We start from the raw sequence: 27,323 nt of genomic DNA, 5'->3' as shown, positions 1-27,323 counted from the left end.
CTATTATCTGGAACTTAGCAGAAGTATGAAGCTTCAAGGCATGCCCCTACACTTGACACTTTTTCCCCTGCTCCCGTGTACACACCTTCATTGACTGTTTCTGGGAGAGGGATATACAGTTTTCCATTTGCCTGGTCTCTTAGGTCAAGGAAAAGGTCTTAGGAAAAGTCAATTTCAATCTGATGTTTTCCAAGTGCTTCCTCAGTTGATGTGCTGCTTCTCATATCTAGAACTTTCCTAAGTGTTTCCTGATAAAAATTCATTACAGTCCTTCATGACAGTACCAAACACTAGGACTTTAATCTGTTGTCAAAAAGGTTAAAGAGCAGTGTTTTATTACTCTTTTTGTTCAGCGTTGAGATCTATAACAGATGCAGTCTACTTCACCTCCATCACTTAAGTTTCCCAACCTTAATTCATAAACATTTCTGTCTTTTCCATCAGTGTTACTGACCTTTTAATACTTGTAATTTCATATATAGCACTAACTTTTTTCTCCTGCTACGTCTGAAACTGCTTTATTTCTCAGTGTTAGCATTCCTTTCTTGTGACTTACCCTGCTGTGCTTCTCAGGCTTAAGTGTTTATGTCATCTGCAGTCTTCTTCTTGAATAATCACTTCTGGCTTAGTCTGTTTACTTCCATCATCCTGGTGCTAATATACCAGTAGTTGTGGGATGGTTTACTCCCTTTCTTTCTTGGTAAGTAGCTTTGTTTTCTTTCTTTCCTCATCCCCCTTTTCTTCTTAATATTTACAAGCTTGGCATTTCAGTTTTTGACTTTCTGCCACAAAGTGAATCTTGTATCGAGTCAGGCTGTTTTTTCTTATGCCAGCTTTAAAGACAGAAGATTGGATATCTGAAAGGAAGTAGTGGCTAGCCAAGAGCACATGTGTGTTCTGTAAGGACTGTGCTCAATGCACAAAATCCCTAGACTCTGAGGAGGAGAATGACAAACTTACTGTGAATAGTGGCATAGATAATAAAGATGAGGTTTAGCAGATCATATGTGGACTTCCTAATTTGTTCGATCTTCTATGGGGAAGGTGGAAGAAGGTGTGGGTCACATGGGCAGTTATGAAGTCAGTTTAAGAGGTGACCTCTTTGCAGACATTGAGTACTTGGTGCTGTGAATCCTTATTTTTGTTTCTGGGGTTGGTGGGACGATATGAAATGGAAGTTGTCAGCTGTTGAGCTTTTGATCATTTTGAGCTGATGGAACCAGGTACCAATGATCTTCACGGCACATAATACATCTTTTCCTTGAGTCTGTCGTAGAAAGAAATGTGATTTGAAAAGATACAACTGGAAAAAGTAATCTGATAAATGTATAACGGCAGTTACTAAAATTCACAGTACGTGTCTCTTACTCTTCTCTGGAAATGGATATCTTGAAATGTAACAGTATGCAGACCACACAGGACTTGGTGAGGGTTTGTTTTGTTTCTTTTATTTATTCAGAAAGTAATTTCAAATGACAGGAGAAGGTTTCCTTGAAGCAGTAACGTTTTGGTCATTTCTAAGGGAATTAGTTTGTGGCAGTATGTGAAGAAGTACATCTGAGCAAGTGAAGTGGGAAGGGAACCCAAAGGTGGAAAAAAAAAAAAAGGAGTAAAAATAGACAGTAGATTAAATATAGATTTGCAGAATGTGGACAAGGACTAATGGCAGGGAAAATGACTCCAAACGTAAAATGAAATTAGTGGAATGTAATGTGGTTAACTGGAGGAGCCAAAAATGAGATACGTTGCAAAGTAATTTGGAGCAGATGGAAGGCAGAAAAAAATGAAGAGCAGAGATATCCAACTGTAAAAGGCTGTAAAAGTCAAGGTGACAGATGAGGGCTTAGAAAAAAGTACAGTAGTAAAGAAATTACAGTACCCAAGTCACTTCACTTGCTGAAGGGAAGGAAATGGGAGAGAAAGAATTGGAGGTGACAGTGCAATTTTGATCCTGAGAGAGGTGAGTGAAAATATGCATTATTTAGAATAGGAAAGGAAGACTGTGGCAAGAGACCAGAGGAAAAAAGGTATGCTCAGTAACTAGAAAGAATCAGTTTGTGATAATGGTGTGGCAGGGATGGGAGAGATTGCTGAGATTTGGATTAAAAACAACTTGAAGAAGGAAATGTGCTGAGTTATCGCTGTGTGTTTGAACAGATATGCAGAGGTGGCAATTAGTCATTGGGAAACTTGTGCTTACAATGGACTTGTTTCCTGTGAGGGGGTTAAAGAACTTATCTAGCCATAAATCAGTACATCAGAGCATTAGGGGTATTTCCTATTGCAATGGTGTGTCTTGCCCATGATATGCATAACTCAGATTGCTTTATGGATGCTACGGAATAATGATAATGATTGTTCAATTTGCTATATTTTTATCACTTAATAAAAATGTCTTATCTCTTGTACATAGATATTTGATTTAATGGATGCCAAAGCCCGTGCTGACTGCATCAAAGAAATAGATCTTCTTAAGGTAAAAGATTTGTTTAAAAATGTGTGGCCATCATATTAGTACATTGTTTTTCATAGATATACTGGGGGTGTCCACTTGTAGGGTTTTGATACCTTCCACTTCAGGAATTTTGTAACATTTATAGCTTTAAAAATTAACACTGTGAAGTAAATCCTATAGAAAAAATGGGTAACTCTTAAAGTAGAAGTTCCTGCTAAAACCCGGTGTTGTAAATAATTGTGTTCTGTGTACAGGAAAGTACTGATTTTAAAAGTTGGCTTTGGGTTTCAGGTAGTTAAGGCTACTATTGAATAGATACATTGAAGCAAAATCCTTCTAAAATTGCAACTTCAGTCATGATGTTAACTCTAAAATGCCATCCTGTTCTTCAAAAATACTTACCTGTAAATGATTCTCATAAACATACACTTTTTGTGTCGCACTGGAATAGATTGAAGAGGGGGTTGTTTGCCTAAGTGAGAATATTTCTTTTTGTCAGATAGATAAGGAATGCTCTACACTAAAATGTGCATTATTCTGCTTTCTTAGCAACTGAATCATCCAAATGTAATTAAATATTATGCCTCATTCATTGAAGACAATGAACTGAACATAGTGTTGGAATTAGCAGATGCTGGAGATCTTTCTAGAATGATAAAGGTAGGTGTTAACTTGAAAAAATTTAAAGCCTTTAGTGTTCAGCTTCCTTGGATTGTCATTCTGTGTGCTAAACACTGGGTGAAATGCAGTGAAAATGTCAGGAACCGTGGAGAAAAGTGGAGTGTTTAAACTGACTTTTATGTGTCCCCAGTGTTGATGCTTATGTAAGTATTTAACATTGTTGCCCAGAATGTAAGTGCAGATGGGGACATAAGTAGACCAAAATTATATCATTGCTGGGGAGAAGGGAAAAAAAACCCAAAAGGAAACCAAAAAGCCCCGAACAAACAACATGAAATCCCATCAAACCCCCCCCCCCCCCAAAATTGTACAGAAAAGCACCGTCACTGCCATTTAAATCAATGCTTTTTGATTGCCTTCCTGATTTTCAGCACAACTGCGTTTTGTCTTGCAATATTCTATTTTAATGATAGTGAAAGCAGAGAAGGGGGTCTTCATAAGGTAGAAGTTTCATCTAAATCTTGAACTTCAACTGCTAACCACTTCAGCAACAAAGATTAAAATGAAAAGAACTGTATCATTTTATAGGTCTAGTTGAATATTTCTTTATCTTGAGACTAACAAACATTCTGAAAATATATTTCATATTTGGTTGAAGTCACATGCAGTGGAGCTTAAACAAAATGTGGTTGTGCAGTATAGGTTAATTGCTTTCTTTTGTAGTTCTTAAGTGTCTGTTCTAGTTAATAGTGAAAATTTATCCAAGTGCCAGTGTATAAGCTTTGTATTCTGAAACTTACACTAACTTTTAATTAGCTGTGTTATATTTTTTTGTCATCTGACAACTACTGCTCTCTTTCCCTACTCTTTTTGCACTGGGTCTTGGTGTCTTGGTTTTACTATGTCCCTTTGTACTTTTCTGTGTTCACACCAACGTTATTGTTGTCAATGCAGTGTAGCTCTGGGAACAAATAATGCCAGTCAATTAGCATTCATTCAGCAACAGCCAGGCACAGGATGGAGTTATGCTGTTTTGCTTAGGACCTACATGAATGGAGAATGTTAATTTCTTAATTAATGACTTTCATACTGATTGGTGGGGTTTTTTTGTTTGTTTTTTTTTTTTTGTTTGTTTGTGTTTTTTGTTGTTGTTTTTTAGCTTTTGAAGAATATTCCCTTCTAGATTGATAACTGCAAGGCAGGACAGTAAAAATTTGGTTCTTAACAGGTTGACAGCATTCTGTTAATATTTATATCCAAATCTGATATTTTTCTCCATCTCATGAATTATTAATTCTGTGGGCTTACATTTCATAAAACATAAAGGAAGGTTTGTCTTTTCTTTTGAATATTCAGTTTTGACACAACAGTTATTAATATGAGTACTGTGTGACAGATTGCCTTATGGCATGTCTGGTCTTATGACCCATTGAAGCTTTTTCTTTTTCCTCTGCTTTTTTTTTTTTTTTTTCCTTTTTCCTCTGCTTTCATGTTTTTTTTTGCAGTTTCATTTTTTCTTTCTTTTTTTTATTTTCCCCCTTTTAAATCCAATGTGTGAATAATGGCTTCTTCGGTGCAGTTGGCCTCATTGTCCAAGTCAGTGGGTATTTCTTACAGCCTCAATCTTGGAGGCACTTTGTGATTGTCCTCTTAACACAGGGATCATGTTTAATGTAGCAAACTTAGATTGCTGTTTGATGTTAATGACAGCCTATCAGGCTATTATTAAATATGTATGAGGTGTCACAATGCACTCTGCCTTCATGCTGCTGGTGAAGGAAATGGCTTGGTAGACTGCTTGGATGGTATGATTTTAAATGTGGGGCGTATCAGTTATATTGCATTTTGTAAAGAAGTATTCCAAAAATTGCCTGAAAAATAAATGATATGCGGTGGTGTGGAAACTTCCTAGCAGAATGGCTGCCTGTCACACTACGAAGACAAGTAACTATGTTGTGTTATTAAAACAAACAAACAAACCATGCTATGGCTTAAGGCATTCTTGCTAGAATGCTGTTCTAAGTTTGGTGGAAGATACTGAGGTATCCCCAGAGGAGTGTTCGGGTGCCAGGCTTGTTTGTGATTTGTAGAAAAGGTCAAGCATACTTTTGAATTTGTAGGTGACCACAGCTTGAGTGACACTGAAACCAATGTTAATGTGAGGGAAAACAACTATTTTACTTAGGTATTTGTTATGACCTTACTGGCGCATCAGAGAATACTTACAAAGCTGCTGTGCCTCACAGTGCACCTTAATGAATTCTTTAGTTCTTACCTTAATGAACCACATCCTTGCTGCCCAGCTTTTGTACCATCCCTCTTTTTACCTGTGAATAATACTCTTTTTTGTCCCTATTGAGTAGACAGCTGAGGAAAATCACTTGGTGCATTCATATGGATTCTAACAGAAATCATAGAATCTGTTGATTAAAAAAAAAAAAAAGAAAAAGCAGCTGCGCATTGGCATTTACAAAGCTCTGATTTCATTCTATCTCATGTGTTCTGTTCTATGTACATACACAGTTTGAATTCATTTCACTTTAATGTTTTTTTTTCATTGTCTCTGTCACAGGGAGATAATTCAGTGCAGCCTCCATTTGCAGAAGTGAGGGGATCCCAAATTGAGGATTCCTTATCTCACAGCTTTTAATGGTCTGGTAGAATTCTTGGGCATGACATGTCAGTAATACTGAACAGGAAACGTGATCAGTGAGGGGGAAATACTTGCATTTGAATTGCAGTTGATTTTGCACTAGAATATGTACCTTAGTACTGTGTAAATGATGCGTAGGGATGGCGGAAGAAGAAAAAATTTTTGATTTTCTGTATCTGTGGCTGCTGAATCCTATTGCATCAAAGGTTTTACGAGTAAATGATTAGTAACTATTGTGCTAGTTCCCTGTTGCTCATGGTCTGTTTGCTGGAGTCTGTGGTCTCTGCTGTGGAACATGGTGATAGTATGTGGCTACTAAGGTTGAGGGTTGTTCATGAGAAGTCCTGTTGTTACCTTGTAATACTACCTCCATTTGCAATACAAAAATGCATTGAAAGGCAGGTTTAGAGGCTTGATCCTTTCTCCTATTATGGTTCACCACCATAAAGCAAAAATTGTTCTGTAGTAAGCAGATGATTCAGTAAAGAGATGGTTAGTGAAGCCTGTGCTGAAGATGTTGATACAAGAGAATTAGAACTCTTCTGCAGGATAATTAGCCTATTATTTAAGATTAAATATAAAGTTATTAGGCTTATAAGCAGGGGTGTTACCGACACGAAAATGTGCTGGGTTTTTTTGTCTTAATCAGCAATGAACTTCTAGATCTACTGAATTTCTGCAGATATATTTTTCTGGCAAATAATCTTAGCACACAAAACTCTGCACATTTTAAAATGAATATAGCATACAGATCTTAAAAATAATAATGTTTTGGGAACAAGCATGGAAGCTTTCCTGTGAAATCAAAAATATCTTTACAGCGCTCTCAACATAAATGGCAAATACTGCGAATTCTACAAAATGTCACCTAGCCACTTCACCTGCTCTTCAGAGAATGCTCGTTGTGCATATTAAAAAAAACCCCAACAAAACGACAACCCAAACAAACCTATAAATAGCTCTGTAAAATAAGACAAATACTTTAAAATGTCTCATCAATATGAAGTTCATATTGGTATCTCGGGTTTCTGTAGTTGGGAACAGTGAATTCTGTGTCCTTAAACATACTTGGTTTTTATAGTACAGTTAAAATACAGGGATAGTAACTTCTTTCTAAGCAACTGGCGCATATCTAAATTGCTTGGTGCAGTAGCTGGAGCTCTGTTTAGACTTGTTGAAATCTCATTGATTAGCGTTCTCATGTTTCGCCAGTGGTGGATGTTTTGGGCTTCACTATGTGAAATTGCGTCAGACAATTTCTCCTCTCCACACGGTCTGGGATGCAGACCCTTCTTCTTCTCCCCATGCTAAAATACATTAGCAGTGGTTTCTGTTTTGGAACTTGCCTGCAGTACTCCAGGTTTAACTTAACTTGCCTTTGCTGTACTATGGAACAGCCTGCCCTTTTTTAAGCGTGGAAGCAATTTTAGCTTCAGCCATTGGCAGCTTTGCCAGCTCAGGGTGCTGTTCCCGCCTGCGTGAAGCAACCATAACTCTGTTGCAGGATCCATGTGACTGCATACTGAACAGTAACAGCCACTGTTACTGTGCGAGGTGGCTTACTGGGTGAGATGGCAGCCTTTGGGGATTTATAGACATGTTGCAATGGACGTGGATTTGGAAGGAGCATAGGGGCACTGGGTAATTATTACAGTCTGCCCTATCTTAAGTGTTCAGTGGTGTCTGTGAGGCTGGACAGCACTGGATGGAGGGTTATTCACATCATTCTGAACTCAGGTGGTGATAAAGTGCAGGTCAGAAACTCCAGCATGAGTTGCTTTTGTGTTCCTTAGCAGTGCTGCTTGCTGCACTGTTCTTACAGCATGACAGAGCTGGAGGGTGCACCTATTGCTACAGAAGCGAGTTACTTTTTCTGCCTGCAAACTAGCTGCACTGGATTGCTGGATGCTAATGGCCCATGATTCACCATTCTCAGTGCAGTGAAGCTGGCCATGTTGCTGAGAATGGAAACTTGTTTTTTCAAACTGTTTCTTTATCTTACAAAACACTGATTTGCAACTTTATAAGTCATAGGAAATACAGCAATTTCACACTGAAATGCTGCATGCCAGCTGTCTGCTTGAGGGTGTGTTTCCAAAAATGTTGTATGATTTAGTAGGCTGCTAAGGAAAAATATGTTGTTGTTTTAAGATGTATGTTTGTTTTTCATTCTATTTATTTATTTTAAAATATAACAACCATTGTATCTGAAATATTGAAAGCCACTTGTGCCTTGAAACAGGCTTAAAACTTGGAAAGGGGATTTTTCTTACAATAGTGGCTGTGGAAACTCGCCTAAAATTGAATTCTACCAACACAAGAGTTCATAGGTGCTTAAAGAGAAATTGCTGGAGCATAGCGGCCAAAGTAGAGAATTTCTGTATGTGTAGAGCTGCGTGAACCTCTTGCATCTCCTAGTGCTGACAGCATTGCATACTACCTGAGTATGAGAGTGACTGTGAGTGCTTTGACCTATAGTACAGGTGATTCAACTGGCTTTGCTCGAAATAGCTTTTTCTGTATGCTTTGGGTGGGCTGAAGCTTTCCTGTCTCTCAGGGGGTATTTATTCTTTCTAGCAACACAGGGAAGGGAGTAATCTGAGATGAATGTATAGAAGACAAAACGCTAGGCAGCCAGAAGAATAGGCTGGGACAGGCAGCTAAGTGATCCTTAAGGGGGGGAGAGAAACATCTGATTGGGAATAGGGAAGACAAGTGGACTGCTGGTTAGCAGTTTTTGAGAGAAGGTAGACTGGGAAATCTTACTCCTTGGTCTTTACTGCCTTGTGTCATAAAAGAATGCGTATAAAAGTAATGGATTGGGAAACTATGGAATATGAGTCCCAGTACTGGACTTGAGCACAGTGAGATTAGAGAAAAGCTGGTGTGTTGCCAGAGAACAAGACAGATTGGGCAACGATATTAGAGACAGACAAACCGTCTGCCAACAGGGAGGGAGCCTGGATGGGATAACTCAGACTGGCTAGGAACAGGATGCGATTGTATAAAAGAAAATGGGATTAAGTGACAGAGATAGGAAAGGAACAGGTCTGGGATGGGGGCAGATAAAATGGCAGGTTGTGTAGGAATTACAGATCAAATACAGAGGAAATCATAGAATGGTTAGGGCTGGAAGGGACCTTAAAGATCATCCACTTCCAACCTCCCTGTCGTAGGCAGGGACACCTTCCACTAGACCAGGTTGCTCAAAGCCCCATCCAGCTTGGCCTGGAACAGTTCCAGGGCTGAGGCAGCTACAACTTCTCTAGGCAAACAGCTCCAGTGTCTCACTGCTCTCACAGTAAATAATTTCTTCCTACACACAATGAAGAACCTGTCCAGTAGTGTGCTGCCACATTGAGTATGGAATGGGACTCAAGGTTCAAGAGTTGCTGTTCTGCTGCTGTTGGCAAATGTGAATGAAATCCACTGTCAGTACCCATCCGTTGCCTGCTGAAGGATGGGTACTCTGTTGTGCAAGTTACTTGGTTAGTTGCAATACTAGCTGTGGCTGTAAAAGTGCTAGGTTTGGTAAGCTGTGCATAGCAATAAAATAGCTTGAATTCCTGTAGTTATTTTTATGTTTTTTTGAATCTAGGGAATTGCTTATAACCTAAGGAAGAAACACTGAATCTGCAAAACCAAGCATTCGAGCGCTAGAAATTACTACAGCTGAGTATCTTGAACTCAGCAAATTAAAGGTTTATGTCTTCTTTGAAGAGCCACCGCTCTATTTGGTGTTAAGGGTGCAACTACTCTGGGTAGAAATCACGATGCAGTACAGGCATTACCATTTGTTCCATCTGTGATGCCTTCTTTGCTGCAGTGGTTGCTTTCAAGGTGGGGAGTTCAAGAAAGGTAAAGGTTTCATGGTTAATACAGTTGAATCCTCTCCTGAAGACCCTTCTTTCTTGTTGTCTCTGGTACTTTTCTGAAGAGATACTGTATAAACCACGTCAGCCACTGTTTTTTGGTGGGAATTTTAATTGCTTATTCTGTATTTCTGATATCCGGGGTAAAACTCTAGGGTTTGATTTGTGGAAGTATTGAATGTTCACAGCTTCATCTTTTCTGAGGGGAAACTGTGCTTTGAAGATGAACTGTTTCATAAAGCAGCATAAGTACGTTGAAAAGGAGGTGCTTAAATTAGTGCTAGAATTAATTAATGCTTTTGATCTTAATTCTTTGCCCCCATTCTAATCTGTAAAATGGGGATAATACTGCCTCATTGTTTCTAAGGCTGTTTGTGAAGATAAACTTTACCAAGTTTATTTTATTAATTTGATAATTCCAATTATATGTACCAGGAAGCCAGACCCCTCCCTGAAATTATATTTAATAACAAGTTTTGAATAGTGTACCATAAATAAAGCCTAGAGACATTTTCAAGCTGCTCATTAGCTGCGTGTCATGAATGAATGAGAAAAGGGTCCTTTGACATAAAGAATACTGAACTGAAAACTGTGTGCATGGGCACACACTCTCAAGGGGGAGAACTTACGGTGGCTTTAGTTCTGAGATTTTTCTTATATGTGTATTTATGCCCAAACACTTGACATCAGGTTTGTGGAGAAAGTATTTTTAAAGTAGGGTGTTTTTTTTTGCATGTTTTTGCATTTTCTTTTCATGATACTGATTTATGTATATCTGTAAGTGCCAGTTTTAAAATGTGGAATATGGTTCTTTCAGCTTTCAGCTATATCTGTGTCTCACTTCCACTCTTTTCTTTTTCCCATGACTGCTAGATTTTATTTAAAGAACAAAAAAGCCCACTACCCCCCACCCCAGTACCAAGCCTCCTGACTCATAGTCTTTTTGTTTAGCATATGGTTATGTTTTATAACAGAGAACAGCTTGGCACCTTGCTGAAGCTACATCATTGATAAATGTTAAAAGCGTCAAAATATTTTTTTCTCAATGTTTTTTTCACATTCTGTATCACCTTTACTTTTAGCTTTTTTGTGTCCTCATTTTTGAAAAGACTTTCAAAAGATAGTGTGTAGCTTCAAGAAGCATGGGGTATAATAGGATACTGTAACACAGTATGTGCTAATTACAGATCAAAGCTGAATTATTTTTATGTGCCTTTTCCTAAAGGAGAAACCAGGGGCTTTGGATCAGTCAGGCTAAATTTTGCCACTAGCCTGTATTAAAGCTGCTAAGAATCTTTAACTTTTTTACCCCCTGTAACTAAAAACTAGTGCCTCCTGATTCAGCTTTGTGTATATGCTGTGTAGCAGGTAAAAAGGGGGGGCTGCATGTTCAAAGGGGGAATGGCCCCGCTGCAGATGGAGCTGTGAAGTCCTAAAGAAAAAAAAAGCCAAGGCCTAGAGCCCTGCCAAGCTAGGAGAGCTAGTTCTGGTAAGCTTTAGCTGCCCATGCGTATGTGTTACTGAGGGGTCTGGCTGGTGCTGGACTGTCACCTCTGCTTTCAACCACAGCTAACCAGAACGAGAGCAGCGGCAGTGATTTGCCATGTGCAAGTTAGGTACATGTGCTGGTGGAAAGGAAGCTGACTGGTCCTGCAGTGTATAACCAGTGGGGTAGTCAGGCTGGGTAAGTGACAGGCAGCCACCTTATTTTTTCTGTGAATCAGCAATTGGCTGTCTCTACCACTGAACAGTGAGAGTAAGTGGGCAGATTGTCTGTTAAAATAATTAGTTTATCAACACTGTTTTGTCTCGTGGGCAGTCCCCTTCACAGGCATCATGCTTGAAACTATTGTGTAAACTGACTGGTTTTGCAGGGAGAGTAGTGATGTCAGTCAGCTATGAAACGTTAACTTGATGTAGTAGTGTGTAATAGTTAAACTTCATTTACCTATTACACAGACTGTTCAAATATCTCTAACTAAGGCAGAAATGCTTGGGGTATTTCATCTCCATTTTGCCCACTGGTGCTAGAATTGTTTCATTCCATAAACCCTTAAAGAGCAGGGAGAATGGAAAGACTTTATTAAGTAATAGTTCTGTGGGCTTTTCTTGTTAGAAATGCCCTGCAAACAATACTTGGAGGTTAGTTTTCCACACGGTTGTTTTGGGAAAACTTGCACTGTCAGTGTTTGTGCTACATTAATAACTTGGTGAGAGTGAAGAGAGAAGACTTTGAATTTGTCTGCTGTATTTGCAGAAAAAAGAGAAAAAAAGTAATGATGGTAGCCTCTGTATTTACTGTGTCATGCTGTTGCTTTTTATTTGGAAGTAGAGTTAATGGTTCAAGCATGAGTTTCATCTCTTTATGCTATATCAGTTTTCCCAAGGGGGTTTACTGGAGAGAGATGCATGTAAATAAATACTGTTGAATTTAAACACACGGCTGTGTGTTTTAAGAAGCCCCACTCATGGGCGACAGCAGAGACAATGAAAATGATGCCGTATTGGAAGTCTTTTGGTGGCTCAGTGAGTAGACCTGATTTCAGTAGGTGATCTTTATCTTCAGACACTGGATGCTCTTTTTTGCACGAGCGAAAATGTTAGGTGGGACTGAGTGGCTGTAGGTGGACTACTTCGAAGGGAAAAATAAAATGAATCCCTGCAAAAGCAGTTGGATAAAAATATGTATAAATAAGTGACTTTGTTCAGAGCTTTCTGAGGAATCTGCATTCAATCAGGAGTCTTATTAACAGTCCCATTAATAGATTATTAGCACGAAAGAATATACTAAAAAAGGAAAATACAAGAATTTTGACTTGCGCTTTTCTTACAAGGCTTTCAATTTCTTGTACGTTGATGTCTCTATTTTTATTATGTGTGAAAGAAGATTGTGTTTGAGAAGATGTTTCCATCTTGATTCTTCGGTGTGTTTCTGGTGGTTTTTTTATTTAGTTAGTTTAGGGAAGACCATAGTGTAACTCTACTAGTCTGCCCTTCTGATACTAGTAGGTACTTCTGTTAGCACAATTATTTTGTGCATTAGGTTTTGTACTATGTCTTAGTCTTTTGTGCAGTTGATTTAATCAAGTTATTTGCCATATACTAAGATTACTAACAGAGAAAGACAGACTGATTTATTTATTTATTTTTAAATGTATTTTTTGGTGGATTCTGGAAGAGAAAAACGTAACATAAGCAACTGTACATCAAAAATGGAAAATCATCCAGGTATATTTTTAATTAACTATTTTTTAAGTCTCATCATTGGCCAAGTACTTCTTAGTTTCTGTATGTTCAGTTGGTAGATGACAAATAATTTGGATTTTTTAAATATTTGTTCTATTCTTACAGCTAAGAGACAGCTGCTGCTCTTGAAGTGTAGGCAAATTTGTGATCAGACTGGATGAATGAATCAAGATGTGGTGAAAAGTTCTATTTTGTTTCTGCATAGAAAACAAGAAAAAATAGCAGAAAACTTACAGTGGTCTAAAGAGGTGGGCAGCTTGAATTCGTGAGTACACAGAGCTAGACAAAACTCCCGGGTCACTGCATTCCTACTAGAATTATATCGCGTTTTAAATAGGAATTGCCATGTAGAAACTTAATTTCTGTATATATGAGTCTCTGATCTTTACTTTGAAATGCAGAGATGTTGAGGTCCGTCTTCACTGGTCTATCTTTTGACCCTGTGTTCCCTTGCCAGTTCTGCTTTGTTTTTGTTGTGCTCACAACGAGAATTCTTGCTTGCGCTTCTATAATTTCCTATTGCAGCTACCTGACCTGCTCTTTCCTCTGTCTCTTCTTTCTGCTAGACCGCATTAAAAATGACTCCCAAGAAAGCACAGGCAGAAGTGGCCCAGAACTTCATTGTGTGTTACCTGGAAGTTCCTTGTAATAATCCTTTGTGTTGCTTTCCTCTTGATGAAGTTCTATTTATTCCAACAAGTATATGGTTGTTGAAAAACCAAAACAACTAAACAACAACAAAACTGCCAAATACCCCCCAAACCACCCCCATCTCAAAAACAAAGCAAAACACTTTATATTTTTGTAAGCTGGAAGTGAAGTAATGGGAATAGACAGATGCAATCAAGTTTCTCATCAAAACATGAAAGAAAGCAAAAGGAATCTAAATAAAGCAAGGAAATGATCATTCTTATTTTACTTTTCCTCCAAATCCTCTCTTTATTTTTTATTTTCTTTTTTTTTGGTAAATAAAAGTGTGTTCTTTACCCCTGCCCCCCAGCTCTGGTTCTTGAGGTCTCCAATTGCACTGTTCTTTACTCATCGTCAGGAAATCCTTAGTTTTCTTACAAAAGTCAAACATAGTCCTTTAAGAGTATTCTCTGAACTGTGCTTGTTAAGCCTAGGTAAAACCATTTGCTAATTGCTGTCGCTTTTGCTTTTGGAATTTGACCTTTAAAGCATCATCTTCAGAAACTCAGTATAATATCATTCTGTGCTTTTATATTGATTTAAAACTTTTTTTCCCTGTCTACCTTTTATTGTTTTTATCATCCCAGAAGCTGAATGGCATGTGCTGTATAGGTGCAGGGCAACTGTATTCAACTAAACTGGGATGGAAACATTTGGAGAATATTTAACTTTTTGTAATTCATTAGAGAAGCTCAGGAGAATTCCATTTTCCTATAGCCAAACTGCTCAGTCGTTCTGTGAAAAGGGACAAAAAGACAAGCTGGTGATATGACCTGCCTACCTTAAAGCTCTTTAAGGTGTTTGAATAGCAGATTTATGACCACAAAAATTTCCAGTTGCATTAAATGACTGAATTGCAGTTTCCTCTGTAGTGCCATTGTGAAAACTCTTCAAAGTAGCTTTTGAGATTACATTCTCAAAGACGGAGACGGAAACTTTGTGGGATATGTCTTTTGAAACAAATAATTCTTGCTAGGAGATAGTCTGCTGCGTGAGCATGCCTGGTATTCTCTGTTTACCTGATAAAACACTAGCTTGCAACACTGCCCAAATTTTTAATGCACATGTACAAGCAGTTCCTTTTTTGCCCAGTTTCAAATATGTTGAGACTGATGCTTCATCTCTAACAGGATTATGTTTTTTTAATGTCACACCCTAGAAGGTCAGTGGTTTGAGGGACATCAGGACAGGTGGAAGAAGCAGAATAGTGAAATCAAGTGGGATGCTTGAGACATTAAAGCGTTAGGCAGAGAATTAGTTTCAGCATTAACGGTTTATGGTGCTGCTATGCTCTGCTACAGTAGAGGTTAAAAATTATTGTTTTGGCATCATGTCATCTGCATTTTGGCTTCCCCATAGGGAGGGGGTAAACCCCACAACCATTAGAACTACATTGTGCATTGTGGACTATTTAAAAATGAAGGAGAGAGAAAAGGTCTTGCTTTCAATGCAGTTAATATGTGCTATATGTATGAATTTAATTATGCTGTTTGGCATAAAATAGGTTTGACCATGCTTTCCATTGATCTGTATTTCTTGTTAGAAGTTCTAATCAGGAATGGGATTCCTTTTCCTTATTGAATTTTCTCAGAATTAACTCTGCCTGCTGGACTGTTTCTTGGAAACATACAACTTGTTTCAATAGCTAGTTATGCAAAATCAGTCTTTTCATCACTGCTTTGGCTGTTGGTGGACAGCAGCTCAAGAAGACATTGAGAATATGTATTCTGATGGAAGAAGATAATGTAATTAATTAGTACACAAAACAATTTTCAGTGAGTTTATTTTAGAGATAATTGTTTTCAAACCTATACAAGAGAAAATGGTACCTATTTCTTGTTTAGTTTAAACATTGTTAGCAAATCTAGCAGCTCTTTATTTGCATCCTCTTTAGATGGATAAATTCTACAGGATTAATATCGATGCTTTCAGTCAGGGAAGAGTTGTTATGCAAAATTATTAATGCCTTCAGTAGAGTGAGACTACATTTTAAAAACTGTTGTTATGCTGCATGCTTGCGCTGTAAGAACTGAAGCCGATTTTTCTGATGTACAGTTGGCTACAGTGTTATAGATGGCAAATGAATAAAATGTCAAAAGAATGCATGTACATAAGTACTTTAAAAGGATGCTGATGTACTTTAGGTACATTGGAATGGAAATCTGTAATGGAAAATCTTCCCATTTCAGACATTTTGTTAATGGTGGCTCATCACTGTGCTCAGATTAAAAAAAAAATAAATCAGAATGTTTAAATAAAGTACCTAGTTATAATTATGATGATTTCCAAATGCATTTTAAATCAAGGAACTGTGCTTTCATGTGCACATACTTACATGTATTGTGTATTTATTTTTAAATGAAAAGAAACCTGGTCTCCATCTTCCTGTTGACATCAAACAATCCTCTGATATGCAAATCCAGCTATGGGGAGAACAGATACACAGGGTTTGTTTGGATTCAGTCCAAGACTGCAAGAGAATTATATTTAAAGAAGTAATTTATATGCTTTGCCTCATTTAAATTCATTTAAATGAAAATGCATTTTGAAATAATCCCTATAACTAAACACATTTTGGGGAAATGTTATGATCCTTTGTATGACTGATACATTTGGCTATGTTTAGTTTAAAAACATCTTTTTTGTACTCCTGCATGTGTCTCTAATGCGTAGATGCATCTGTCAGCTTCTCAGTGGCACATTTTAATATAGTATATGAAAATATTTTTATTTTTCAGCATAATAAGTGCTTGTTATATGAACTTTCTTAGGGTGTTCGTGTGAAGCGTATGTGTGTGTACATATGCTGCTAAAATAGATCTAAGTACTTTGCTTTCCCTCTAAAATTTTGCTAGTATTAATGTTGTATTTCCTTTGTGCGTTTAACTTAAAAATCTGTCAAAATGGGAATTCTTTAAAAAGAGGGTTTAAATGAGCAGCAGTTTCTCAGTTGTCTTACCTTTAGCTACAAAATCTAGAGCGATCAAACTTGAATGTTTTAGTATTGGCTGAATTCCAAGTTTTCAGTAGGTATTTTTGGAGGACTGTGTCATTCCAGTGCCTGAATGTAGTGCTTGAAGGAGATGTGTGTAGCAGAGCATAATTGTGTTTAACGTAGGCTTAAACAGGCCATTGAACTGTGACCAGTGTTTGGTAATGGTTATTCATACAGGATGGAAGATATTTGAGCAGGAGTTAGCTAACTGTGAAGTTGTCAGAAATCACAGTTCCTTTAGTCCCATTTTACATATAGCAGAAGTTTTCAAGACTAACCAGATCAACTCTTCTTACGTGATCTTTGTGCTTGTGGGTCACTACTGTTTTTTATTTCTGTTTAGAAAATAAGCGCATGGATACCCGTGTTGGTATAAGGAAGTATTTAATTTGGGAAGCTCTGTGGCACATACCTTTGTATCTGACCTCTGTTTGTTCTGTGGCTGCTTACTCTATGCTAGACTGTTCGACTGTGTTAATCCTGCACTGAGGATTGCTAAATAGCATATAAATATTTCTTTTGGGATAGCAGCTTGATTTCATTAATGTCATGTGTGTCTCTGTGTTGACAAGCACATACATTGTTGATACATGTGTTAGTATTTAAGGGAAAAGCTTTATGTCAAGAACTTTTTGTTAAACTTTTCTCATTAGTTTGGAAGCCTCTATTGTTTTTAAATAAAGGATTTTCTATCTTTTTTCCAGAGTTTTGTGTAAGTTTTAAATTTTAATATTCAGTGTCCATCCTTTTTTCTTTAAGCATTTTAAGAAACAGAAGAGGTTGATTCCTGAAAGAACAGTTTGGAAGTACTTTGTTCAGCTTTGCAGTGCCTTGGAACATATGCATTCTCGTCGTGTTATGCATAGAGGTAATATAGGGTCAATGATGATTTGTCTTTACTAAACCTTTTACTTTGTGAGAATTAATACTGGAGTTGATTTTGGCAGCTGACACAATGTGTGTTTTTTGTAACGTTTTATAAGCAATGGAAAAGTGTGACAGAAGTTCATAGTTCTGCATTCGTTGTGGTAAGCATTTGCAGCAATGGGTTGTGATACCAAGGTTTCAAAATAAGTCATAGTACTGTGATGGAGACCTTGCACTGCTACCTCTTTGCTTGGTCAGTTCGTTTTGCTGGCTCTGATTTTCTGTCCTGTTCTTCTGTGTTTTCCCATTCTCTTTCCTATTGCCTGCGTTCTTGCACAGCTATCCATCTATTCTTTTCACCTTTTGCACCTTTTTTTCTTGTGAGAGTATTTGCCTCCTGCCGTGCTTTTTGGTGATGTATAGGCCCGTCTCCCATTACCTTATCTACTGGATTATGTCCAGCTATGAGAATTTTCTTCCCTTCTCTGCTTCTCTCTGCTATTTCCTATCTGTGTGAAGTACTGTGTCCCAACAGCCCTTGTAGATGCCAGCTAATCTGTCAGGTACTAAATCTCTTTTACCCATTTTAAACCTCTCTACTGCTGTCTCCTCTGTATGCTGTCTTCATTTTACCTTGTAACAGAGTCAAATAAAACAGATCATGGTATAGCTGCTTCTCACATGTACCATTTCTTTTGCTCTGGAAATCCCTCTGGCTATGAGTTTCAAGCTGTATATGGGCTATCTCTTTGGGTTCAGGTGAAATTGTGTCTTAGGTTGGTGACTTCCTTCTGCTGGGATGTAAATAGCTGCCTGAAAACAAAAGTCCATCTATCTCTGCTGAGCTTTGTCATTTGCAACCAGAGATGTTGCACTCTTCTGGAGACCAATTTAGATGCCCCTGCCCTTGCTAGTAGCTTTCCCTTGTGATTCTTCTTTTTCTTTTTTTCTTCCCCTTTGCCCATTTGCAAGTGCAGAAAATACCCTAAGAGAATGACATAAAATAACAGATTCTTTCCATAGGTTATAGGTATCTTCCTTTAATGCTTTAATAACTAAACTAGCTTATTTCAGTATATTTTCTTTAAAAACCAGAATGAATTTAAACTCCTTAAACTGAAATGCAGTCTTCAAAGCTGCTGGCAAACCTGCTGGCAAACAATTCCGTGGTTACACACCAAAGCCAATGACAACTGAAGCTATTTTTCAGTTCAGCTGGTATCAGTATTGGATTGTTCAACCAAGGTGATACAAACTCCTGAAAAGTAGGTCAGATAGCTGCATAACATAATTGTTTCTGTCTTCCTCTGTTAGGCTTATAAGCTTTTGTAACTTTATATTGGAAACCTGAGAATTCTGGTGTGTGAAGGGTTATTAACCATTCCTTTTACTGTACCCATATCTTATGCAAACAGTAACCCCCTCTTATCCAAGTTAAGAGATTTTCTTTTTAAGTTCAAGCAACAGTGCATTGCTGTTGAGCTGAGTAAGAGCTTAAGCACACTTGCTTAGCAAATACCAGGTCAGTATATAACAGGACAGGTACCTTGTTGAAAATCATAAAATCTTTGCTGTTATGTCTTAAAGGTTTGGGTTAACACTGTAACTGAGTGTTACTTGTGGAAAATAACTCTAGATACACATAATTATTTTTCTTTGTTTCTACTTGATTAGCTCAATTCCATTGAAAAGTTCAAATAACCATTCTCATGAGTAAAACTTGCTTGCTTTTTTCGATGTCTGCTATTAAAGAGAATCAGTTACCTATCTCAAATAAATAACATCACGCCACTGTGGGTAATCTGATCAGCAAAAGTGATGAAAAATGTTTTACAGTTCTTAAACATTTTTGGTCTGTTACTTAAGACATAACCTAGTTCTAATGGAAGACCTTATATGTAGCTTACATAAAGTTGTACTGAAGTCCCTTTATAAGCGGGGGTGGGTGCTGGTGTTTTGATGTTATTGTTTGTTTGCTTGTGTTTCTTTTTCTTTTAAACACTTTCCACAGCTCTTGATTTTCTGTTTTTGAGCGATGGCTATGCTATTAAAATAGTTAATTTGAAATTCTGAATCCCAGACTCCTCTTTCTGAGCAGAACAATCAAATTTTATTAGGACTGACTGTAAATAAAAGCCCCTTTCAGTCTATTACTAATAGAACAGTAGCTGGTTTTGCAATCTCATTGTGACTTTTAAATGTATTATTTTTTTTCTCCCCCAGATATAAAGCCAGCCAATGTGTTCATTACAGCTACAGGGGTAGTAAAGCTTGGAGACCTTGGACTTGGTCGATTTTTCAGCTCCAAAACTACAGCTGCACATTCTTTAGGTAAGCCTTCTCTGACGTACAGGTGTTGGGGAGGTATATTTTTTTACATGGTGAAAATACTGTGCACATTCATGAGGTGGAATAATAAGGTTTGGTCCAGCTAAAGCTTTTCTATAAGAAAGACATTTCTATAATATATATTTATATATATAATTCTATATCTATTTAAAAATAAAGTAATGGTCAGCACCATGGACAAATACAGAGAGGCTGTAACACCTTTCAGTCGTACAGCTCGTGGTTTGGTGTGTTATTCCTGCCCCTCCACTCCCCAATGACTTGTTTGAATCATTTAATGTTCATTCTTAGGTCAAAACAAGTCTTAATGATAGTACTGCTTTCTAGAAACGCTGGGAGCAAATGAGATAGGATGAGGGTTAACAGCTTTAACCTAAAAGAGGGGATATTAATGCTGGGTGTGAGGAAAAAATTTTTTACATGGTGGTGGTAAAACACTGGTACAAGTTGACCAGAGAAGTGGTAGATGCACCATTCCTGGAAACATTCAAAGCCAGGCTGGATGTGGTTCCAGGCAACCTGATAAAGTTCAAGATGTCCCTGCTTATTGCAGGGAGGTTGAACTAGATGACCTTTGAAGGTCCCTTCCAACCAAAACTATTCCATGTTTCTATAAGATTGATATGCATTTTCTTAACTTCATTTGAACTTTAATCTTGGAAATAATCAAGTAATTTAATGTGCCTGTGTGTGTAGAACTGAAGACATGTTGGTTATATACTTTGAAAAGGCTTCCCTGTTTTAAAGTGAAGTTTCCCAGTATAAGCTGAGTAAGTTAAGGAGAGATCAGAATTGGGCTTTATGAACCATAAAGAGTTTAGAAACTAAACAAAAAAAACCCCAAAGCAAACGACAAAAATCACAGAAAACTTCTTGAAATACCAGATTTCTTTGCTAGCACATTAATAAAATAACATATTATTAACAAAAAAAAAAAAAAAAAAACCAAACCAGGACACATCATCTATTTCCAAACAAGATTTTCATTTAATTTGCATTCTTTGAGTATCATGTGGAGACTGAGATAATTAAATGGCCTTTAAAGAGGAATAAGTAAAAGTTTGGCAGCTATTTTAAGTTTAAATGTAGGGAATGGACAAATGACAGTATCTACGAGGATCTCTCTAAAAGAGAAAAGCTTTATAAATAGAGTAGCATCTGCTTTAAGGAGAGGTGTAAGAATTAGTGTTTATGGTAAAGCTATGGCTTTTTAGTTAAAAAAACCCTTTTTCCCTGCTGAAGTGGCTGTGTTTAATGGTTGCTGAATTCAGGCCTGTTCACTGACTGCAAAGGGTGTGAAATGAACTTTTGGACCCCTCAAGAGTAGAGCCATTGATGGCAGCATCTAGAATTGTCTCCTGTTCCTTATAAACAGTATTGAGGCAGGCAGAGTACCTTAGTGGTACTTGAATATACAGATAGGTAGAATTAATTCAAATGCTGTCAGTGAGAATTTTTCACAAATGACAGTGACAATTCTGTAATTAGGCATTTGGTTATTTTCATATGTTTGATACGAGTGCACTGTAAGGAAGATAGTATCTAAGAAAGCCAAGAATGGTTAAGTAGTACTTACAGTCCCTGTCTTAAGGCTGTGGGAGGACACACAAAGAATTGTGTTTGCTCAGAGGGTGGTGTTTCTAATTAGACTATGAAATATCAGACTTTTTGGATTAAAATATGTTGATTGTATCCTCACCTCTTAACTTAACTTACTCAGATAGTCCTGGTTTTCAGTACAGTGTGGAAAAAGAGAGGATAGATGTGCTGTATGTTTATACCATATTTGAGGTGTGGGTGATCCTAGTGTTAACAGCCCCAAAAGCCTATTTTAGAAAGTAATTTTTTGATAAACTCCTTACTTCCCTGTCTTCCAGAAAGCCTTTAGTCATGCTTTTGTGCCTTTCTGGTTTATTTATCATGTTTGGTGCATACTGATACTGGTATAACCAAAACTGTGAGTAAATGCTGAGATCTTAATAGGAGTGAGGTAAAACTTGGGCATGGATCTGCAGTCTTGCATTAATGAAAAAGAGAAAGGGACAGAGGAGAAGCAGTGAGACCAGACTGGAAATGGGTTTGAGTTCCATGCTGAAGTTCAGATATAACCCTACAGATTATCAGATGATAATAGTTCATGGCATGGTGTATTATATAAAGTGCTGCTCTTTGTGCTGGTGTCGTAGCCCAGTGGCCATCTCTGGTAGCACTGTGGTGATCTTTGTAGTTGGGTCCTGCTACTACTGCCTGCAAATGGAAGAAAGGTGTAAACGAGGAGTGTGAAGAGGAAGCTCTAAATTCTGATCTGTGGGTGGGAGTGCACAAAGAAGGCAAAAGTCAGTTGTGAGAGCAGAAGAGCTAGAGTTTTGAGGCAGAAGTTAGAGGAAGAAACTGCTTCAGCCTGGGATTATTTTTGCTCGTTGCAGGGGAATGGTTGCAAAGGGACTGAAGACTGAGCTAGAGTTAGGAACATTGTAAAAGCCTCAAGCCCTTTTAACTTCATCTCTTACAAGAGTCATTCAGAGAGTGGGGGGTAGGGAGGTGGAAGCTTTGTTTCTAATGTTGGATGCTGTGTCTTGGTAGAGGAGCTGTTATTTTTTATTTTCTCCTTTTTTTTTCCCTAGTCTCCTTTTCTCCCATTCCCTCTTACTTACGACCTAATGTCAGAACTCAGCCTAGGAAAAAGACTTTGTTCAGCTGTTAATTTAGGCTACACTGGAGGCAGTGGCACTGGCAAGGGCCACTTTTTAAAAATGAGTTTCTCTTACAGTTTCTGATACTGGTTTTCCTGTTGTGTCTTTCAAATCTATATCTTTTTATGATTCCATAAACCTTTGGTGCACAAAACCCAGGGAAGTACAAACATATATGTAGCAATTTATACTTGTTTGCAGGCTTTATAAAAATTTCAGTAGCAAACTAAATTCAGGCTTTCAGAGATAAAGAAATGTACTAAAAATTTTATTAGCTACAGCTTCTAACTGCTAATTATGAATAATACTGATTTAATTAGAATACTTGCTGATGGTCCATTTGAAACAACTGGAAATACTGCACTGGTCAGGGTTTTTTGATGCTCTTAACTCTTTCGATACAGCTTTATCAAAACAGTAGAATTTTCTGTTGTGCCATGTATATACCTTTTTGAAAATAGAAAATATCTTCTTTGCAAATGCAGAAGAAGTGGAGGCATTTGTCATTGTTGATACAATACAAACTTGACGAAATCTTGTTTTCAGAAGACTTTATATTAAAAAGGGGAAGATGATCCACAAAAGGCTTCTTATTCCTTTCCCTATGACTGTGAGGGAGGGTCTGGTTCCGAGTTTTGTCTTGGTTTTTTTTTTTCTAATTGCTGAATGCCAGGCCTTATGCTCTTTGAAATGGCGGTTCTGAGGCTAGCTCATGGAAATGTGCGTTTTCCCATCCTTGTTAGTCATTCGGTGGATTTAAGGGTAGTCCTTAAATTAGTCCTTCAGTATTTTAGAGTTTCAATTGCAAAAAAAAAAAAAATCACTTCTGTTCTCTAGTGTGGTTGTTAGAGAGCTGCACATTGTGCTGTCCAGGTGGACACTGCTGCCATGATGTGGATGCCTTCATGCAGGGCAAAGGAGCAGATTTGCAGTCTTCTTAAAATGCTTGGAAACAAAGGATCATCTGTATTGAATTCTTGTGTTTCTTCTGTGGTTTGACAACTTCTGTCATTTCCATAGAACTGCTGTCCCCAGCACAGAGCTCTGTTATGAGCGATTTGACTGTAAACTCACGCAGGTTGTGGGGAATAAAATACCTTGTAAAAATGTGTGCAGATACTCTCCTTTTCTCTTACATATGGATCTCTAACCCAGCAGAGGGTGTCAAAGCCAGTGCTGATACGGTGGTGTGCAGCACCGTTTTGTTCTGAATACAAAAAGCTCCACTTGCATGCTCTTAACCAAACTGTTCTGGGAACTTGCACTCTCATTGTATAGAAAGGCCTGCAAGAAAACCTGCAGCTGATTCGTCACAAGTCATCAAGGAAGCTGCATTAAACCAGCTCTTATTTTATGTAGAAAATCTGAGCTCTTCTACAGTAGGTTGAAAACTGAGGATAAACTATTGTGCTGTTCCAATGCTACGTTATAAAGTAACCCGAGATACAGATTAGTTTCTGCAGTTAGACTATTTGCATAATGTAGTTAGGTTGCAGATTACTTTGGATAATTGCAGTATTCTAGGCCCTGTATCTGTGGCTGAAGATGAGCCTATGGCTTAGAAATCTCCTACACCTATATTAAAATAAAGGAGTAACAAAAAAAGAAAAAAATATGGAGAATCTGTTGTCAGTGGTTTGTTACCCTCAGTGTTCCGTACTGCAGCTTAGTTTGTCTTCAGCATGAACGATTCATCTTGTTAAACACTTGCACGTGTTGAACTCTGCATTATAAAATTCCTCATGGACATGGAGTCATTTATAAACCATATTGTTTGATTACTTAAATTTGGCTTCTTTTTTTTTTTTAACTGAAACTTTGTTTTGGAATTCTTTGAAAATCAGAAGACTTCCTGAAGTGATTTTCACCTGCTTCCTGACCTCAGATAGTTTGTGTTCCCATGCATGGAATGTCAGTAAAAATTACATGGCTTTTTTGAAAACTAGTCTATTAAGCATCTCTGGATCAGCTGTTACATTGTTTTGTGTGAGTAGTATTAATATTTGCCAAGCAGATTTTTTCTTCCAGCTCAAAAATGCTTGTATTTAGAGCTAGTTACTGTGCTGTATGCAACTCGTCAATGCATTGTGGGTTTTTAAGTGAACACACTCTAACTCAGCTGCAGTGGGACGTATGTGGCTGTTTATATCGTAGCTCCCTTCCTCATAAGTTTCTTTGCCTCTGATACTTCAGATCTGGCTTCCTGCCCCCTAATAAGCACCATTTCCATAATGTCTGTTGCCTGTCCCAATAACAGAAGGTGCACACAAAGAAACATCACTTTCTGGATTCGCAGCATCTTTAAATGGAGGGAGCTGCAGAGCAGCAGCAGACTGTGAGGAAGCAGTTTATTTGACCCAAGCCGTTTTCAAGGAGATTACCGTTTAGACCTGCAGGTTACCAGAGATAATGCAAATGCAGTGAACAGAATGCTAAAGTTACAAATTTTGTTCTTAAAAACATAGGGATCTTAATGTTTTACATCTCTGTCTTGTATTATCTCACTTCCAAGTCCTCAGATAAGTAAAGAAAGTCACGTTTTTGTAGTATTGTTGTGTTCTGTTTCATTGAACAGGAAAAAAAACCCCATACTGTGTAATAGCATGTGGTAATTGCTTGAAAGCAGTAGAGCTATGGATCAAGATTCATAGAATAGAACCATAGAATAGTTAGGGTTGGAAAGGACCTTAAGATCATCCAGTTTCAACCCCCCTGCCGTGGGCAACGACACCTCACACTAAACCATCCCACCCAAGGCTCTGTCCAGCCTGGCCTTGAACACTGCCAGGGATGGAGCATTCACAGCTTCCCTGGGCAACCCATTCCAGTACCTCGCCACCCTTACAGTAAAGAATTTCTTCCTTATATCCAATCTAAACTTCCCCCATTTAAGTTTTAACCTGTTACCCCTTGTCCTATCACCCTCGTGGCCTCCTCTGGACTTGTTCCAACAGTTCCATGTCCTTTTTATGTTGAGGACACCAGAACTGCACACAATACTCCAAGTGAGGTCTCACGAGAGCAAGATTGCTCCCTGTTTTAGAGAATGGTTGCAATGTCATTAGTAGTTCCTGAATGTCAGAATAATGAATCTTTCTTGTCATGTTCTGTTAAAAACAGTTTACGAGTAATAACGATGTCTAGATCTTTAGGTTGCTTTTGTGATTTGATAACTAACATACCTAATTTCAGTTCCTTTCACTTGTTGGTCATTTGGGGCTTCAGGCTGTATTGCAGTTAAGGTGTTACACCAGGCTAAACACGGTAAAATGATAGCATTTGTTCTTCCCTTTCACTATCATCAATCTTTCACAGTCATATCAGACCCCTAATGTATCAGCAGGCTTCCCAGAGCTACTGGTTAAAATTACCTTTGCTTTTGGTAAACTATGAACCTTCAAACCTCCGTGTTTTCAGCTGCCCCCTGTGGATTCTGTGAAGCCTCTTTCAGGCACATTACTCACTGCCAGCTACTTGTGTGATGTCTCAGAGCAGCAAAGGCAGTGCTGCTGTAACCAGTTAAGAACCAGATTACTCTTGAACTTACTTTTTTCATTGTTAGATGAATTCTGACAACAAGGCATCAGAATACACTAAGCTGGTGCAGTAATTATTGGATGCAAAATCCAGCTGAAAGTTTTCAGAGGTGTCCAAGCTTGTACGTCCTTGGGAGGTAAATAAAATAAAATTGAAGGAGGGAGTCCAACAGTAAGGATAATAAAGGTGTAAGAGCTGTGTTATGCCAAGTGTTGTTTAATTACAGTTTCCAATTTTAAGGTAGCTGTCATTAAGCGCCCATTAAATTACTGCTGTTGATGAATTAGAATAACAAAGTTGCTTCTGTATATTCTGGTAGCTATTTCGGTGTTGCAGACCACCCGTCTGCATGCCTATTGTTTTATAGGGAAAAGATCATCCCTCTTACTCTTTCCTCTGTTGTGGGTGAATATGAACATCCCATGGGAGAAAATGGTTTTCACAGTACTCCATCATTTTGAGTTGCCTTTCCCTAGCCTTTTTCCCTTGAAGCTCTTAATCTCTTGCAGTTTCAGTTCAGAGCTGCAGTGATTCCTCAGGCTCGTGCTAAGGGAGCCTCTGGGGGCAGGGGCTGTGGAACCTGGGGCTGAGAGTCCTTGCCTGAAATATTTAGGGGAACAAATCTATTGTAGGGTGTGGTATCAGACTTCATCTGTTAGGGAAGCATATTCTTAGTTTATATGGGTTTGAAATATTTTTTCAATATTGTTTGCCAAGAAGATCAGTTGAAATTATGGGTTACCCGCAGTAGCGGCCTGACCTGGCATAAGGTGGTACTGCGTTTCCCAGTCTAAGATGGGTCTTGCAAGCAGGAAAGTATTCCACCCCTCCCTAACAAAGTAGGACATAGTTTGGGATGTGAGCTCTTCTAAAAGATAGGGTACATTGTCAAAGCAAACCCCTTAATGTTGGGAGGTGATTAGAGTAAAATTGATAATCTGATAAAACCATTAACTTGATTATTCAGATTTGGATTTACTTACATATTCATTTTATCTGTTTCCAGTTTTCATACAGAGATCAATTCTGAATAGGTGAGGCTAATTCTGAAGTGTGGAAGTAATAACAGATCTCTGTGTTAAATAAAACAGTGGGAGGGTCATATTCTGATTTTCCTAGTTTGCAGCGAGAGTGCTGATGTTAATCTCTGGCTATGCTGCAAGATTTTTAGGTTTGAAAGAAGGTAAACTCCTGTTGAATTGATAGAATTCAGGTGATTTTCATCCTGAGGATTCAGTGCTAAAGAAAATATTTGTCCACACAAAATTGAAGTAAAAATCTACATATATCTGTGATTCTTTGCTGTTAGGCAGTTCGTTTTAGGGGAATATGGGGAGAAAGTTCA

General features: G+C 38.0%; 1 protein-coding gene across 4 annotated transcripts in view; it reads left to right on the top strand.

The window, feature by feature from the left end:
- NEK7 (NIMA related kinase 7) overlaps positions 1–27,323 on the top strand; it is a 75,064-nt gene that overhangs the window by 27,588 nt on the left and 20,153 nt on the right. For all 4 annotated transcript variants that reach the window (XR_010611652.1, XM_065675299.1, XM_065675301.1 and 1 more), the window contains 4 exons: positions 2,414–2,476; positions 3,005–3,115; positions 17,292–17,400; positions 19,623–19,730. Coding sequence is in view for 3 of the 4 variants with exons in the window: in XM_065675299.1 (XP_065531371.1) it covers positions 2,414–2,476; positions 3,005–3,115; positions 17,292–17,400; positions 19,623–19,730 (391 nt within the window). In the remaining variant the exon portion in view is untranslated. The remainder of the gene's footprint in view (positions 1–2,413; positions 2,477–3,004; positions 3,116–17,291; positions 17,401–19,622; positions 19,731–27,323) is intronic.

This window comes from Lathamus discolor, chromosome 3 (genome assembly GCF_037157495.1).
Source record: "Lathamus discolor isolate bLatDis1 chromosome 3, bLatDis1.hap1, whole genome shotgun sequence".
Lineage (NCBI taxonomy): Eukaryota > Metazoa > Chordata > Aves > Psittaciformes > Psittacidae > Lathamus > Lathamus discolor.
Note: the sequence above shows the minus strand (reverse complement) of the source record. Positions and strands in the feature narration are given on the sequence as shown.